Source organism: Mesocricetus auratus, unplaced genomic scaffold (genome assembly GCF_017639785.1).
Source record: "Mesocricetus auratus isolate SY011 unplaced genomic scaffold, BCM_Maur_2.0 Super-Scaffold_100004, whole genome shotgun sequence".
Classification (NCBI taxonomy): domain Eukaryota; kingdom Metazoa; phylum Chordata; class Mammalia; order Rodentia; family Cricetidae; genus Mesocricetus; species Mesocricetus auratus.
Window position 1 is genome coordinate 2,747,468 of NW_024429189.1, and position 15,730 is coordinate 2,763,197.

The 15,730-nt window shown below is 43.2% G+C and overlaps 1 protein-coding gene across 5 annotated transcripts in view; it reads right to left on the bottom strand.

The window, feature by feature from the left end:
- The window catches only part of Setx (senataxin), a 54,802-nt gene extending 40,902 nt beyond the window's left edge, over positions 1–13,900 (bottom strand). For 2 of the 5 annotated variants that reach the window (XM_040745117.1, XM_040745114.1), the window contains exons 1-5: positions 12,966–13,273; positions 12,372–12,490; positions 8,994–9,177; positions 5,350–5,557; positions 673–782 (exon numbers count right to left, since the gene is read on the bottom strand). In XM_040745117.1, the coding sequence (XP_040601051.1) occupies positions 673–782; positions 5,350–5,557; positions 8,994–9,170 (495 nt within the window). In that variant the 5' untranslated portion in view covers positions 9,171–9,177; positions 12,372–12,490; positions 12,966–13,273. Of the gene's footprint in view, positions 1–672; positions 783–5,349; positions 5,558–8,993; positions 9,178–12,371; positions 12,491–12,965; positions 13,284–13,814 lie in introns of those variants that run through there. The other 3 variants (XM_040745115.1, XM_040745118.1, XM_040745116.1) reach the window with 3 other exon arrangements.
- Between the last annotated feature and the right edge of the window lie 1,830 nt (positions 13,901–15,730).

A 15,730-nucleotide genomic window follows, 5' to 3' on the forward strand; every position in this document is an offset into this window, starting at 1 on the left:
TATCAGCCCTAGGAGCTGTCCTGGAACTTGCTCTGTAGACCAGGCTGGCCTCAAACTCAAGAGTTTGCCCGCCTCTGCCTGCCAAATGCTAGAATTAAAAGTGTGAGCCAACACCATCTGGCCCTTTCTTGTCTTTTAAATTCAAGTATCACCCATCAGTCAGTGTTCCCCTGTCCTTTTAAATTCACAACGCTCCCAACCATTAAACATTCTACTTAAATGTATAACTTTAAAAAAATGAAAAATTGCCGGGCGTTGGTGGCGCACGCTTTTAATCCCAGCACTTGGGAGGCAGAGGCAGGCGGATCTCTGTGAGTTCGAGGCCAGCCTGGTCTACAAGAGCTAGTTCCAGGACAGCCTCCAAAGCCACAGAGAAACCCTGTCTCGAAAAACAAAAACAAAAACAAAAAAAAAAAAAAAAAAGTGAAAAATTTTAACCAATATATTAAACAAAAATACACAATAAGGTTGTATATTAAAACTATCTAATAAGGCTGGAGAGGTGGCTCAGCAGTTAGGAGCACTGGCTCACAACCATCTGTAATGAGATCTGGTACCCTCTTCTGGCCTGCAGACATATATGTGCAGACAGAACACTGTACATGAAAAATAAAACTACCTAATACATACAAAGTAATGTCATTACTAGCATTGCCGACTACTCATACATACCATTTCATTGGGATGAACCAAAAACAAATAGATCCCTGGATATTTGTCAAAAACCTGAAAGGAGCAACTGGTTTGTTCCATTCGACAAAGTGCTTCCACACACAGTTCATCTAAATAGGAAAAAAAAAAGAGTAAAGGATTTAAATTGAACCACTGCTCAAGAGGCCCTAAAAACTGGCTCCTTGGTTATTTTATAAACAAAAGTTACTCATTTTTTGAAACTAAGGCATTAAAAATGCTGATGGTGGGACTGGAGAGATGGCTCAGTGTCTAAGGGCACGGATGCTCTTCCAGAGGTCGAATTCCTTTTCAGAAACCACATAATGGCTCACAACCACCTATAACTAGATCTGGTGCCCTATTTCTGGCATGCAGGCATATATGCAGATAGAGCACTCAAATAAATAAAAAAATAAATATTTTAAATAACAGCAACCCTGGGATGGAGAGATGGCGCAGAGGTAAAGAGCACTAACTGGTCTTCCAGAGGTCATGGGTTCAATTCCCAGCAACTACATGGTGACTCATAACCATCTGTAATGAGATTTGGTGCCCTCATCTGGAGTGTAGGATTACAGACCAGAATACTGTATATATAATAAAATCTTAAAAAAACAAAAAAAAGGGACTGGGAGATGACTCAATAGTTAAGAGCACTGGTTGCTCTTTCAGAGGACCTGTGTTCAATTCCCAGCACCCACATGGCAGCTCACAACTGTCTGTAATCCCAGTTCCAAGGGATCCAACACCCTCATACAGGCAAACCAATGTGCATGAAATAAAAAATCATTAAAAAAAAAAAGAGCCACAAAAAAAGACAAAAAAGAAACAAACAAACAACAACAAAAGAAAACAACCCCGGGATGATATGAATGATATGAGAGACTTTGGAGATTCCTCATAAAGGGCCTCACCCTCCCTGGGGATCAGTGGGGATTGGGTGGGGGATTAGGGAGGGGATGGGAGAAGAGGAGACTGAGAGGGATCTGGGATTGACATGTGAAGCAAGCTTGTTCCTAAATTTAAAAAAACATGATAATGGTGTAATTATTGGAACAGCATTTGACTACTGATAAGACTTTTTTTTTTGAGGTACCAGAAACCAAACCCAGTTCCTGAGGTATGCCAAGTAAACATACTAAGTTATATCCCAGTTCTGATGACTGTTCATTGTGATCATGCATGGAATATTCCTCTTATTCTAAATTTACTAAAACACGAGGCTGAAGAGATAGTTCAGGGATTAAAAGCACTAGAAGTTCTTCCAGAAGACCCAAATGACCCAAGATCAATTCTCAGCACCCACATTGCAGCTAACAACTATAACTCTAGTTGCAGGGGATCCGACACCCTTACACAGATATACATGCAAACACCAATGCACATAAAATAAAATCTACTAGAACATATATATATTTTGTGTAATTATCTCCAAAGAATATCTTAGAAGTATGGTTATAGGATTAGTGTCTTGCATTTGATATTTGGCTCACATGGACTAGAGTAAGAAAGCTTTTCTTCCTGATGGGTAATCATCTAAATTTGATGAATTAACTTCCTCTAGTAGTTTTTTTGTTTTTTGTTTTGGTTTTTTTCGAGACAGGGTTTTTCTCTGTATTGTTTTAGAGGCTGTCCTGGAACTCGCTCTGTAGACCAGGCTGGCCTCGAACTCACAGAGATCCACCTGCCTCTGCCTCCCAAGTGCTGGGATTAAAGGTGTGTACCACCACCACCCAGCCCTCTAGTAGTTTTTTTTTTTTTTTAAGATTTATTTATTTATTACATGTAAACCAGATTGAATTGTAGGTGGTTGTGAGCCACCATGTGGTTGCTGGGAATTGAACTTAGGACCTTTGGAAGAGCAGTCAGTGCTCTTAACCTCTGAGCCATCTCTCCAGCCCCCCCTCCTCTAGTAGTTTTTAAAGTCAATTTTAAATTTTAATTTGTCACATTTCAAAAAATAGTATGCTAGCAATAATAGTTTTGGAGGGGAAATTATGACTGAGTCAGCTTACAGGAAACTCCTACAAGACTAGTAATATACACAAGTATAAGTAATCTTCATTTTTATATACTTTTATGGGTTTTTAAAAATCATTTAAAAGTACTTTATGTGTGGGCCTGGAGAGATGGCTCAGCAGTTATGAGCACTGGCTATTCTTTCGGAAGTCCCAGGTTTAATTCCCAGCATACACATGGCAGCACACATCTGTCTTTAACTCTAGTTACAGGGGACCCAACTCCCTCACAAACATATATGCAGGCAAAATACCAACGTACATAAAATTTTAAAAACTACAAAAACCTTTTTATGAATATTTTACCTGTATGCATGTTTGTATACCACCTGCCTACCCTGTGCCCAGATCAGAAGGGGTTGGGGATCAGATCCCCTGGATCTGGAGTTACTGATAGTTGTGAGCTGCATGAGTGCTGGAAACTGAATCTTGGGTCCTCTGTAAGAGCAGCAAGAGCATTAACTGCTGGACCACCTCTCCAGTCCTGCTTATTAGGGGTGCATTAGTCTTTAATAAATGGTTAAGGGGCTGACTGTTGACTCAGCTATTAAGAGCATTGACTACTCACTCTTCCAGAGGACCTGGAATCTAACTCTAAGCACCCACAATGTTGGCTCACAACCATCTTTAACTCCAGTTCCAAAGGATCTAACATCCTCTTCTGGCTTCCCTGGGTACTTACACATTATGTGGCACATCAATACATACACAGGCAATAATATAAGAAATAGTAACTGAAAATGCCCCCCCAATGGAGGCTTTTTGATTTTTGGTTTTTTGAAAATATGTACGGGGGTTTTAGTTTAAAATCTAGTTAACTAGAAATTAGTAATTTATCTAATCAAAAGCAGAGCTTGATGGCACAGGCCTATGATTCCAGCACTCCAAGAGGCAGGTGAATCTCCCTAAGTCAGGTGCCAGAATGGTCTATATGGTGAGGACTAGCACAGTCAAAGACACAAAGAGAGACCCTCTCAAAAAGACAGCTTTATCTAATCAAATATTTGTATTTACAGAGGACACAAAATAAAATATGCATAAAGTGTTATATTTATTGGGTAACTATATGGTCTCAAGTAACATGGCAAAAAAAAAAAGGGGGCCTGGTGACATAAGCCTATAATCCCAGCTACTGGGGAGACTGAGGTAAAAGGATCAAAAATTCAAACCCTGCCTAGGCTACAGAGTGAATTCAAGGCCAGTCTGGGGCAACTTAATAAGATGCTGTTTCAAAATCAACAATACTTGGCAGGTTAGGAATATAGAGAGTACTTGCCTAAAGTATGCATAATCCTGGATTCAATCCCCAATACCACACCACCCAAAAAATAATAAATGTATGTGTGTAAGTGAACTATTTTGGATTAGGAAAATAAATACCACCAAATTCAATGTGCTGTCCCTAGTCACTCTCAAACGAATCTGCCCCAGCCGGGCGCTGGTGGCGCAAGCCTTTAATCCCAGCACTCAGGAGGCAGAGGCAGGAGGATCTCTGTGAGTTCGAGATTAGCCTGGTCTACAAAAGCTAGTTCCAGGACTGCCTCCAATGCCACAGAGAAACCCTGTCTCGAAAAAACAAAAACAAAAAACAAAAACAAAAAAACCGAATCTGCCCCAAACCACATTTTTTTTTTGGTTTTACAAGACAGGGTTTCTCTGTATTATTTTGGAGGCTGTCGGTCCAGCCTAGCCTCGAACTCACAGAGATCCGCCTGCCTCTGCCTCCCGAGTGCTGGGATTAAAGGCGTGGGCCACCATCGCCCAGCTCCTAAACCACATTTGTAACAACTGAGAATATATGGGCTAGATGCTAGATGTCCTAAGGTGCTGGTTAAGTATGTTGGCCCACACTTCTCATCCCAACTCAGGAGGCTAAGCTAGGACTTTGATTTCAAAGTCATCCTGGACTGAGATTCATAGCAAGAAATGAAAATATAAGACCCAAACTAGAACCACCACAACATGCCATGCTGGCTAATTAATGAAAATTCCTACAGACCAGTTGTGTGGTTGGTTTTCTGTTTGTTTTGAGAAGGTCTCATATATCCCAGGCTGGCCTGGAACCAAAGAAGACATTCCTGCTTTCACCTTCCTAGGAATGGCAATTCAGGTATATACCACAGCTGGTCAGAGCAGCGATTTTCAACCTGAGAGTCTCCACCCATTGAGGTGTCACATATCAGATATCCTATATATCAAATATTTCTATTAGGATTCATAATAGTAGTACAATTACACTTATGAAGTAACAACAAAATAAGTTCATGGTTGGGGGTCACCATAACATGAGGAACTGCATTAGGTCAAAGCATTAGGAAAATTGAGAACCACTGGGTTACAGGCCACTGGTTTTCAGAGCTGTTTTGCCCCTCCCCTCTCAAAAAGGAGCATTCAACAATATGTGGAAACATTTTTGGTTGTGACAATAACAAGCTAGGGGAAGAGAAGAACCCTGGCATGTAGTGGACAGAGGCTAGGTCTATTACTAACAATCACATAATGAACAGCAGAGTCCTGTGGAGAACAGAAAGTCCTGTGGTCTAAAGAGTCTATATTGCTGCTGGGCAGTGGTGGCCCATTCCTTCAATCTCAGCACTCAGAGGCACAGACAAAGAAACCTGGTGGGGTGGGATGAGGTTGGGTGGGGGGAGATACTCACTAACACGCTCATGCAGAAGCAAGTAAGGGTACTTCAGTATTTCAAAAAGAGGAACTCGAAGCTTATTTTCAAAGTCTTGGCCACTACAGTCAAATAGCTGTTCTTCTCCATTGTTGTCTACTATATATAATTCATCATCTTCAACTTCTGCCTTCATAGACTTCTCAAAGTGATTTATGAGGCGTGAGGTTTCTAGTTCCCATAAAACCTATAGAAAGATGAAAACAGTGGTTTTTATCTTAATAAAATATGCTGTGTGTGATAATCATTCCTGTAGAAGGCCTTTTTCCTCTATGTATGAAAATTTGAAACATCCCTTTTATCCCAGCACTCTGGAAGGCAGAGGCAGGCAGATCTCTGAGTTCAAGACCAGCCTGGTCTGCAGAGCTAGTTCCAGGATAACCAGGGCTACACAGAGAAATCCTGTCTCAAAAAAGCAAAAACAGGGGCTGGAGAGATGGCTCAGAGGTTAAGAGCACTGACTGCTCTTCCAGGGGTCCTGAGTTCAATTCCCAGCAACTACATGGTGGCTCACAACCATCTACAATTCAATCTGGTGTCCTCTTCTGGCATGTAGGCAGAACACTGTATATGTAATAAATAAACAAATCTAAAAAAAAAAAGCAAAAACAAACAAAAAAATTACAAGTTTAAAGTAGCAGCTCTCGGGCTGGAGAGATGGCTCAGACATATGTTGGCTTACAACCATCTATACTGAGATCTGGTGCCTTCTTCTGGTGTCCAAGACTAAATGCTCTATACATAATAAATAAATCTTTAAAAAAGAATAAAGTAGCAGCTCTCACATATCATATATACACAGACATAACTTGGAACTAGAGGTTCAATTTCTACACTTTCAACAAAATGAACACAGATAAATGAGTTTCATCCAGTTTGGCTTCCCAACACATGTAAAATTGTTTACATGATTTCAGCCCGAAAGTATTAAACACATGTAAAGAGAAGCCTTCCCGCCAGCCTGGTTCCAGAGCCGCATCAGTCCCAAATGAACACACAGGAGGCTATATTAATTATGAAGCTGTTGGCCTTGCTTGTTTCTTACTGGCTAACTCTGACTTAAGTATTTACCCCATAATTGTTAATCTAAGTATTACCGGAGAAATTTCTGGGCTTCCTACCCCATGGGGGTTACATCTTGACTCCCTGTGTTTCTCCTACCCAGAGTCCTCCTGGACTCCTAGTCCCACCTATCTTGTTTCCCCATTGGCCAACAGTGATTTATTGACATATACACAGGACTTCCCCAACACACACACACCTAAATTTAGTTTAAAAAATAAAAACAGTTCAAAGGCTGCGATGTAACTCAGCTATTAGGATGCTCCCCTTAGCAGGCATGAGAATCCTGTTACATCCCCAGCATAGATAGACTGGGAGAGCACAGTCCTGCAATCCAAACACTGGAAAGGTAGAGGCAAGAGTACCAGAAGCTAATGGTCATCATCAGCTGCACAGAGTTTGAAGGCAGTGTGAGCTAGACACCCTGTCTCAAATAAGAAAAGCTTTTCCTTGGCATCCATAACTTTGCTATACAAGTTGGTAATAAAGGCTTAACTTTTAGCATGTCATGGCTTTCACCATGTCTTCCTCACTAAGCACACCTAGCTTCTGCCTAAGAGATATGTTATTTTTCCTTTTATTTGACCACTTCAGGTCACTGTAGGTGACCTAATTTCAAAACTGTTATCTCAGGAACTAAGGTAGCCTAAGGAGAGGGAAAAGAGACAGGAAATGTCCTGTCAATAAAGCAGGTAGAATTCACACAATTACCGATCAGAGTACTGACTGCCTTACATAGTATGATTCAGGCCCTCCAAACAGTTACAATAGAACATCAGTAACCAGTGATCACAAATCACCAGAACATATGACAATGAAAATGTTCAAAACAGGATAATTACAAAAAGAGGATGTGAGTCCATGCTCCTAGAAAAGTGGCACTGATAAAAATTATTCAAAGCAAGATTATAAAACCTTCAACTTGTAAAAACACAGTACAGTGAATCTAAACCAAACAAGATGTACCTATATGAATTTTTTAAAGCCCCTAAACATGGCCCTTTATAATAAAGCCTGAGTACTAAGAATGAGAGACTTATACATTACCCTGCTGTCTTGCTACACACATCAAAATAAATCTGCTATATTCAGATATATAAACTATAAGCTATTCCAAACTAAATGAGAAGCAGCTAGTGCTGCTTTGCCAAAGGCATCATGTCCTGTGCATGCCTAAAACAACAGTAGTCAGAAGATAAAGACAAGTAGATCAGAAGTTCAAGGTCATTGTTTGCTACGAATATGAAGCCAGTCTTGTCTCAAGGGATGTGGGGGGTACTTTACCCTAAATATAAGTTTATGCATAAAGACATTGGATAATTACAGCACAAAAATTAAGGATAGGGAGATGCTCAGTATTGAAGTGCCTTTTTTGCAAGCTTGACGACCTGAATTCAGATTCCCAACACTTAAAAAGCTGGGTACACAAGCATGTGTCTGTAATCCAAGTGCCAGGATGAGACGTGGACTCATGAAGCTTGCTGCTAGCCAGTCTACCAAAATTATTCAGTATTAGATCCTGTCTCAAAATATAAGGTGGAAGCCGGGCGGTGGTGGCGCACGCCTTTAATCCCAGCACTCGGGAGGCAGAGGCAGGCGGACCTCTGTGAGTTCGAGGCTAGGCTGGACCGACAGCCTCCAAAATAATACAGAGAAACCCTGTCTCGTAAAACAAAACAAAAAAAAATATATATATATACATATATATATGGTAGCGCTCAAACAAGGAAGACATCCAACACCAATCTCTGGCTTACACATGTACACATATAAACAGAGAGACATATATATATCACACACATCAAAAGCAATTCCCCATCTATGGTACATCTACTATCTGTTCGTCATCAGAAAAATGTAATAAACTTAACATGCTTGCCTTTAGAGTTTATAAGCATCTCACTAAAAAAAAAACAAGCATTTTTACTTCTTAGAAACAAGGTCTCACTAGGTAATCCAGGTTGGCCTACAACTTGCAATTATCCTGCCCTACTTCCTGAGCACTAGAAATAAATCTTTAAAAAAAATTATCTTTTAGGTATACAGTGCTCTGTCTGCATGTTATCTTAGAAACAGGGTCTCACTAGGTAAGCCAGGTTGGCCTACAACTTGCAATTATCCTGCCCTACTTCCTGACCACTAGAAATAAATCTTAAAAAAAAAAATTATCTATTAGGTATACAGTACTCTGTCTGCATGAATCATACAGGCCAGAAGAGGGCACCAGATCTCATTATAGATAGTAGTGATCCACCATGTGGTTGTTGGGAGTTGAACTCAGGACCTCTGGAAGAAAGTCAATGTCTTAAACTCTGAGCCATCTCTCCAGCCCAGAAATAACAAATTTTTTTTTAAACATTTTATACCAAAATAACTACAACTGACATAAACCTGTACTTTTGTCCATCAGTAAGTATTAATAGGAGCCATTATGTACTGGGAAGTTAGATACTAGAGTTGTACTAGATTTTAAAGCTTAAGTCATATAGCACCATTTCCCCGAATGCTTTTGACAGCTACTCTTACTTAAATCTTTCTGGTTAGGCTCTTCTGCAAATTACCTCATGCAAGAATGGCACCTCATCTCTGGCTCTGTGGTACTCAGCCACACACTCTAAGCAGTAGCAGAGGTCTTCATCAGCAGTTTGAAATTCACTCGATCCAGTGCTAGATGCATAGCACTTCAGGACATCAACGGTGGAAGCACCACCTGGAGTACACCAACAGCATGTGCTCATTCTGTACCTAGAACAGGAAAGAGCACTTGTGATCCAAGTCATCTAAAAAACTGCTTCCAGAGCCAAAACTTTCTGCTGAGTAAACCCAAATCTGAAAGCAGTGCAGGGGTGAAGCATAGTAACAGAGTACTTATCTCACATGTAATCCATGGATTTGATCCCCAACATCAGCAAAAACACCTGGACACAATCTGTTAGTCACAACACCATAAGGGGTATGCCATTATGTGCCAAATGGGTTCAAACTACACAGTACTGATGCAAAACCAGAAAAAGAAACAAATTAATGCCTTCAAGATATATATTTCAGAATATCCAAATAACGTAAAAAGCTAAAACTTTTTCATATTCCTAAAAAGTAGTTCTAGAAACTTCCAGACATTAAAAAATACATATAAAGCCAGGTGGTGATGGCACATGCCTTTAATCCCAGCACTCGGGAGACAGAGGCAGGCGGATTTCTGTTAGTTCGAGACCAGCCTGGTCTATAACAGCTAGTTCCACAGCCTCCAAAGCTATAGAGAAACCCTGCCTCGAAAAACAAAATATATATATATAATATACATATATATACATATATATAAATATATAAGAAGTAGTAAGATAGATATGATAACAACCTATTGCCATCAAGTTTTTTTATAAGATCTCATTTATCCTTCACAATCCAAACTCCAATTTAAAAGATTTTAAGATGATCTTCCAAATTCTAGCAGTCTACAAAGAACAAAGTATCAAGAATAAAAAGACTACCAAGTAGCATCAAAGTCAGAGTTAGAAGGATTTCTAAATGAAATAATAATACAAATTACTAGGTGTATATAAAAGTTAACAGAGAGCTGGGCTGTGGTGTTGCACGCCTTTAATCCCAGCACTTGGGAGACAGAGGCAGGTGGATCTCTGTAAATTCAAGACCAGCCTGGTCTACAGAACAAGTTCCAGGACAGTCTCCAAATCTACAGAGAAACCCTGTCTCAAAAAAAAAAAAAAAAAGAGGAACAAAAAAAGTTAACAGAGAGCCCAGTATAGTCAATAGTATACTGTAGCTAAATAAAAAGCAAATGTGTGCCCTGATAGATAAATGAAAAAGTTCCATATAGTTAAAGCTGAAACAATTTGAACAGGATAAATAATAAGACAATGATAAATCAACACCATTCAATTATAGTAATAAAAATAAATGAATAAACAAATGAGACAGAAGGGACACACTTTCCCTAGGAATTCCAAATAATAGCAGTTATATCCTGTTGAAGGAGATGGAATCTCTCAGATGGAGCCCCTCAGATTATAGACTTTTTTTTTCCTTAAGATTTGCATGTATGCCTGTGGGCCAGAAGAGGGCACCAGATATCACTATAGATGGTTGTAAGCTAAAATGTAGTTGCTGGGAAGCTGGGTGTTGGTGGCGCACACCTTTAATCCCAGCACTTGGGAGACAGAGGCAGGCAGATCTCTGTGAGTTCAAGAGACCAGCCTGGTCTACAGAACTAGTTCCAGGATAGCCTCCAAAACAATACAGAGAAACCCTGTCTCAAAAAACCAAAAAAAAAAAAAAAAAGGATGTATTGCTAGGAATTGAATTCAAAACCTCTGGAAAAGCAGCCACTGCTCTTAACAGTTAAGCCATCTCTCTAGCCCTGAACTAGGCTTCTTAAATTGCCTCCAAAAACAAGAATTTAGAAAGTGAAAACACATACACACCCCGAAACTTTCTAATTAGACAAGTGAAGCACACACACCGAAACTTTCTAATTAGACAAGTGAAGCACACACACCGAAACTTTCTAATTAGACAAATGAAGGAAGTTACAAGTATCACTGTGAATTTCTTTATAAATTCATTTCATAAACTCCATGGCCCTAACCCAAACATACTTACCAGGAGGTATCACTCTTAAAAGGCAATCTGAGACAAAAGTTTACTCCTCCATAACAGAGAAATATATGCACACTTTGCACAAAGACTATATTTATTGATAGTCCTAAATTTCATGAAAATAGCAATTAGAAAAAAAAAGCAAGTTCAAGGTCAGCCTGTTCTACACAGTTGAGCTCAGGATAGTCAAGCCTATGTAAAGACCCTGTCTTAAAACAAAACAAACAAAAAAAATCCTCATGATTAGATAAGTACTGCTATGGAAGAAGTATAGAGTTCAATTCCCAGCAGCTATGTCAGGCAGCTCACAACTCTGTGACTCCAGCTCCAAAGGGTCTGACACCTCTGGCCTTGCTTCCTGCACTCCTCTCCTCCTACACACACATATAAAAAAATGGTTACTTTTACACCTACTTCTGAAGCGTATTTTCTTCACACTTCGAACAATTTAGAGTTGCTTTCAACATTAAAATACAGATAGAAAATGATGTTTAGAGATTTAAAAAAAAACTGGGCTGGAGAGATGGCTCAGCCTTAAAAGGCTAGGCTCACAACCAGAAAAAAAATATCTAACTAGGAATTACTGCCATTTCCAAACCTTATGATCACCTTGTTTTTCCCTCTTGCATGGCTTCATCTGAGTCCTAACATCTGTCCTCAGTATCACTGACTCTTGGTATACTTTCATCATTTCTCTAAATTACTGAAGAAATCTAATCTCTGCCTCATCCAACCCACCTCCAGATCTTCCTACAAAATGTTGCTCAGAAGTTACTGGACAAATTAGACTTACAAAGCACAACTTAACTCTTCCAGCTTGACGATAAAATTCCTAGCACTGAGCTCCACACACGAGCGCCAATAATCTTGCTTCATTCTCTTGCTATACGACTCCCACTTCCTACATTTTCTCTGCCTAAAACTCAAATGTGTCTGGCATTCCTTGACAGCAGCTCTCCATCGGCCTTCATACCTCTACACAGCTCTTAATATAAGGAACATAAGCCATCAAGTTGATAATAGAATGCACTGCATTAGTGAGTCTGAAAGAACACCTGCTGAGACCAGTGTGCAACACAACCTTGAGTACCAGCAATCTGGGAAACCTGGCCCTCCTTCCAGGATCTTTGAGAATCTCCTCTATCCACATTTTTATTGCCTTGCTTCCTGATCAAGGTGATTAGGATTTCTGTTTACTTGTCTGCCCCTACCTCATCAATTGGAGTGTCAGGATATGGACCTATTCTTTATTTTTGTAACTCCAGTACTCGATACTTACAAAAAACTGAAAAAGAAGTGATTGTTTTAAAAAAGACAATTACCTTAGCAAAACGTCCTACAGAGAAGTGATCCTCTTTGTTGAGATTGCTGGGATTATTTGTGAATAGATGAGGCTCTGCATTCAGATATACTCACACTTTGGCCCCCAAAAAGAACATTTCTGAAATTAAAAATGAAATAAAAACTGATAAACTGTCCCTTACATTAAGCATCTCACCTGGGCCTTGCATCAACCTTGCGTGTCACCTGATGAGTTACCTCGGTCAGGTTAGACGACACATCCGCAGACAAACTACAGTGCATGAAGGGGAGCGCTGTAACACTGATGCCCTAACTTCTCCAGGGGCTGTTACCCCTCGGGGGCCCGGTGGGCATTTGGTCGTGTCTGCGGTGGGCGTGCGGGAGGCCATCGGCACTGCAATGCCTGGGATCGAGGGGCGCGCGTCCCGGTGCCCGTGCGGAAGCGACGCCAGGGCGGAGGGCTATATTCTGCCAGTCCCTTCCCCGGGAGACCTCCCTCGTCCCGAGGCCCTGCTCAGCGCCCTCGCCGTGCATCGCGGCCCAGAGCCGGCGACGCTGAACCCTGAACGGCAAGGCACCCGGCAGGTCTGGCGTGCAGAAAGCACCAAGCTCACCCCGCCCGAGGCCGCTGCAACTCCCGTAGCTCGCCGCTCTCCCGAAAGATGGGTCGGTGTAGGCGCCTTCCCCTGCGGGCCGCGCGTATACCAAAGGCAAGATGCCGCGCGCCCCTCTACGCGCCCGCCTGATGGCCCGCTCGTGGCCTGCCCGTGACTCTCCTCACCCGGCTCGGCCCCGAAGCACAGCATTAGCCCACCTCCATTCCTCCTGCCCGACAAGCAGCCGCAGGCGGAAGTACTAAGCGCGCTCTGCGCCCAACCCGCTACGGCCGCGCGGGCGGGCCACTCCCCCAGGCCTCCCCAGCTACAGCCTTCTTGTTTTGGTTCGCCAAGGGGGCGGGGGAGTCACAGCGGGAGCCACGGGACTGGCAAAGGCCGGTGCTCTGGCGTCACTTCCGGGCTGAAGGGGCAGTCCGACCAATCAAGGCCTTCTGTCAGAAGGGGCAGTGAGTAAGCTGCGGAGCCTAACCCCGCCCTCTCGCCCGGGCCTCTGGCCTGCCCTCCCCCACCCCGCCTCTGCCACGCCTCCCCGGCTTCTGCCCGGGGCCTCCGTCCTCTGGCCCGCCCCCCGGCCTCTGGCCCGCCCCCCGGCCTCTGGCCCGCCTCCCCGGCCTCTGGCCCGCCCCCCTCGGCTTCTGGCCCGCCCCCCCCGTCCTCTGGCCCGCCCCCCGGCCATTGCCCCGCCCCCGGCCTCTGGCCCGCCCCCCTCGGCTTCTGGCCCGCCCCCCCGGCCTCTGCCACGCCTCCCGGCCTCTGCCCGGGGCCTCCGGCCATTGCCCCGCCCCCGGCCTCTGCCCCGCCCACCCGGCCTCTGCCCCGCCCCCGGCCGGGACGGACCCTTCTTACCTCCTTGCCGTTTTGGTTTCTGTTCAGCTGTTCTGTTTCCTAACGTCAGAGGCGCCTCTGACGGCTTCCTTCTCTTTCCGTCAGAGACCTAGACAGTAAAATGTCCGCTTAGGGCGCCACCGAGTTCAGGCCCCAGCAAAGCCTACACGGTTTAGTCCTTGTTTTCCCGACTTATTAGAACAGGTCCCGCTAACGTAAGAAGACGCGCAGGTCACTCCAGATTCCCCAAAAGGCCGCCCACAACCTCTTCCTCTCAAAAAACGGGAATTCAGGGGGGGGGAAAAATCACTTTCTAAGGCCCGCATGGTGGTGAAATTATTTTACACGCCTACCAGGAGGCACCTAGAGGCGTGAGGCCAGAGGACCCGTCAGACCTGAGGCCAGCATCCCACACAAAGCAAATTCGAGGCCTACATTACAGTCACCAAAAAAAAAAAAAAAATAGTTAAAAACTAAAATCACGTTTTAAAAAAAGCAGAGTGAACGAGAGGTAACTCAGGAGAGCCCTTACCTAGCCCACTGAGCCACTGAGTTCCATTGCCAACGCCACAGAAAAGAACAAAGCAGGAGGAGGCAGATTGGTCAGAGACCGTCCTGCCCCGGGAGAACCTTGAGGCAGAATGAGAAGCCCTCGTGGAAAGCACGAGGGTAGGACTCTAGAGAACGTTCCAGAAAGGGGGCGTGGCTTATGAGGCAGCGAATGACCGTTAGGGGCTTTGGCCAATCGGGAAGCCCAGCACGAGGTGACCGTTATTTTTCTTGCCTTAGGGGGTTTCCCCGCCCCACCCCCACTTCGTCAAAGGTTTCTTTCAAAATCAAAGTTACAAAAAAAAAAACGGTTTCAAGTTAAAAGTACTATGTGTATGGATCGTTTTTAAAATAGCACGTTTGAGTGATACTTTAAAAAAAAAGAAAAAACAAGACTAGATACCTCACTGAAGTTTTCAGAAATGAGAGCAAATGAGATGATAGGAACTGCCCGAATTTCCATGTTCCTGATGGTTCAGAATTTGTTACACAGATTTCAGATTTCAGCTATATAGCGTGTTGTTTTATTCATGAAAGAACGTAAATGCTAAGCTACTCATTGAGGGTAAGAAACATTATTCTGGGGCTGTAGAGATGGCTCAGTGGTTAAGAGCACTGACTGTTCTTCCTGAGGACCTGAGTTCAATTCCCAGCAACCACAGAGCAGCTCACAGCTGCCTGGAATCCAGTTCCAGGGTACCCAACACCCTCATGCAGGCAAAACACCAACGCACATAAATTAAAAAAGAAAAAGAAACTGGAGCTGGAGAAATAGCGCAGCGCTTATGAACACTTACTGTTCTTTCAGAGAACCCAAGTCTAGTTCCTGTCATGTTGCAGGTCACACCTGTCTGCAACTCCGGTCCTAGGTGCCCTCTTCAGGCCTCCTCAGACACTGCACCGCAAGTGGTGCACATGCAATCAAGCAAAAACATTCATAAACATAATACGAAAAGCAAAACAAACAAACAAAAAAAAACCCTCTGAATTCTGAACACATGGACTTATTGTTAAAAAAAAAAGGTGGATTACGCCGGGGAACGCCCCAGAATTGTTATAAGGAATACAAAAAAATGTTTTGGCTTCTTATGAAATCAGGACCAAAAAGTTTTAGGCTGGCAAAGATGGTTTCCATGGCCAGGCGGTGGTGGCGCATGCAATCCCAGCACTCGGGAGGCAGAGGCAGGTGGATCTCTGTGAGTTCGAGACCAAGCTGGTCTACAAGAGCTAGTTCCAGGACAGCCTCCAAAGCCACAGAAAAACCCTGTCGGCCGGGCGTTGGTGGCGCACGCCTTTAATCCCAGCACTCGGGAGGCAGAGGCAGGCGGATCTCTGTGAGTTCGAGACCAGCCTGGACTACCAAGTGAGTTCCAGGACAGCCTCCAAAG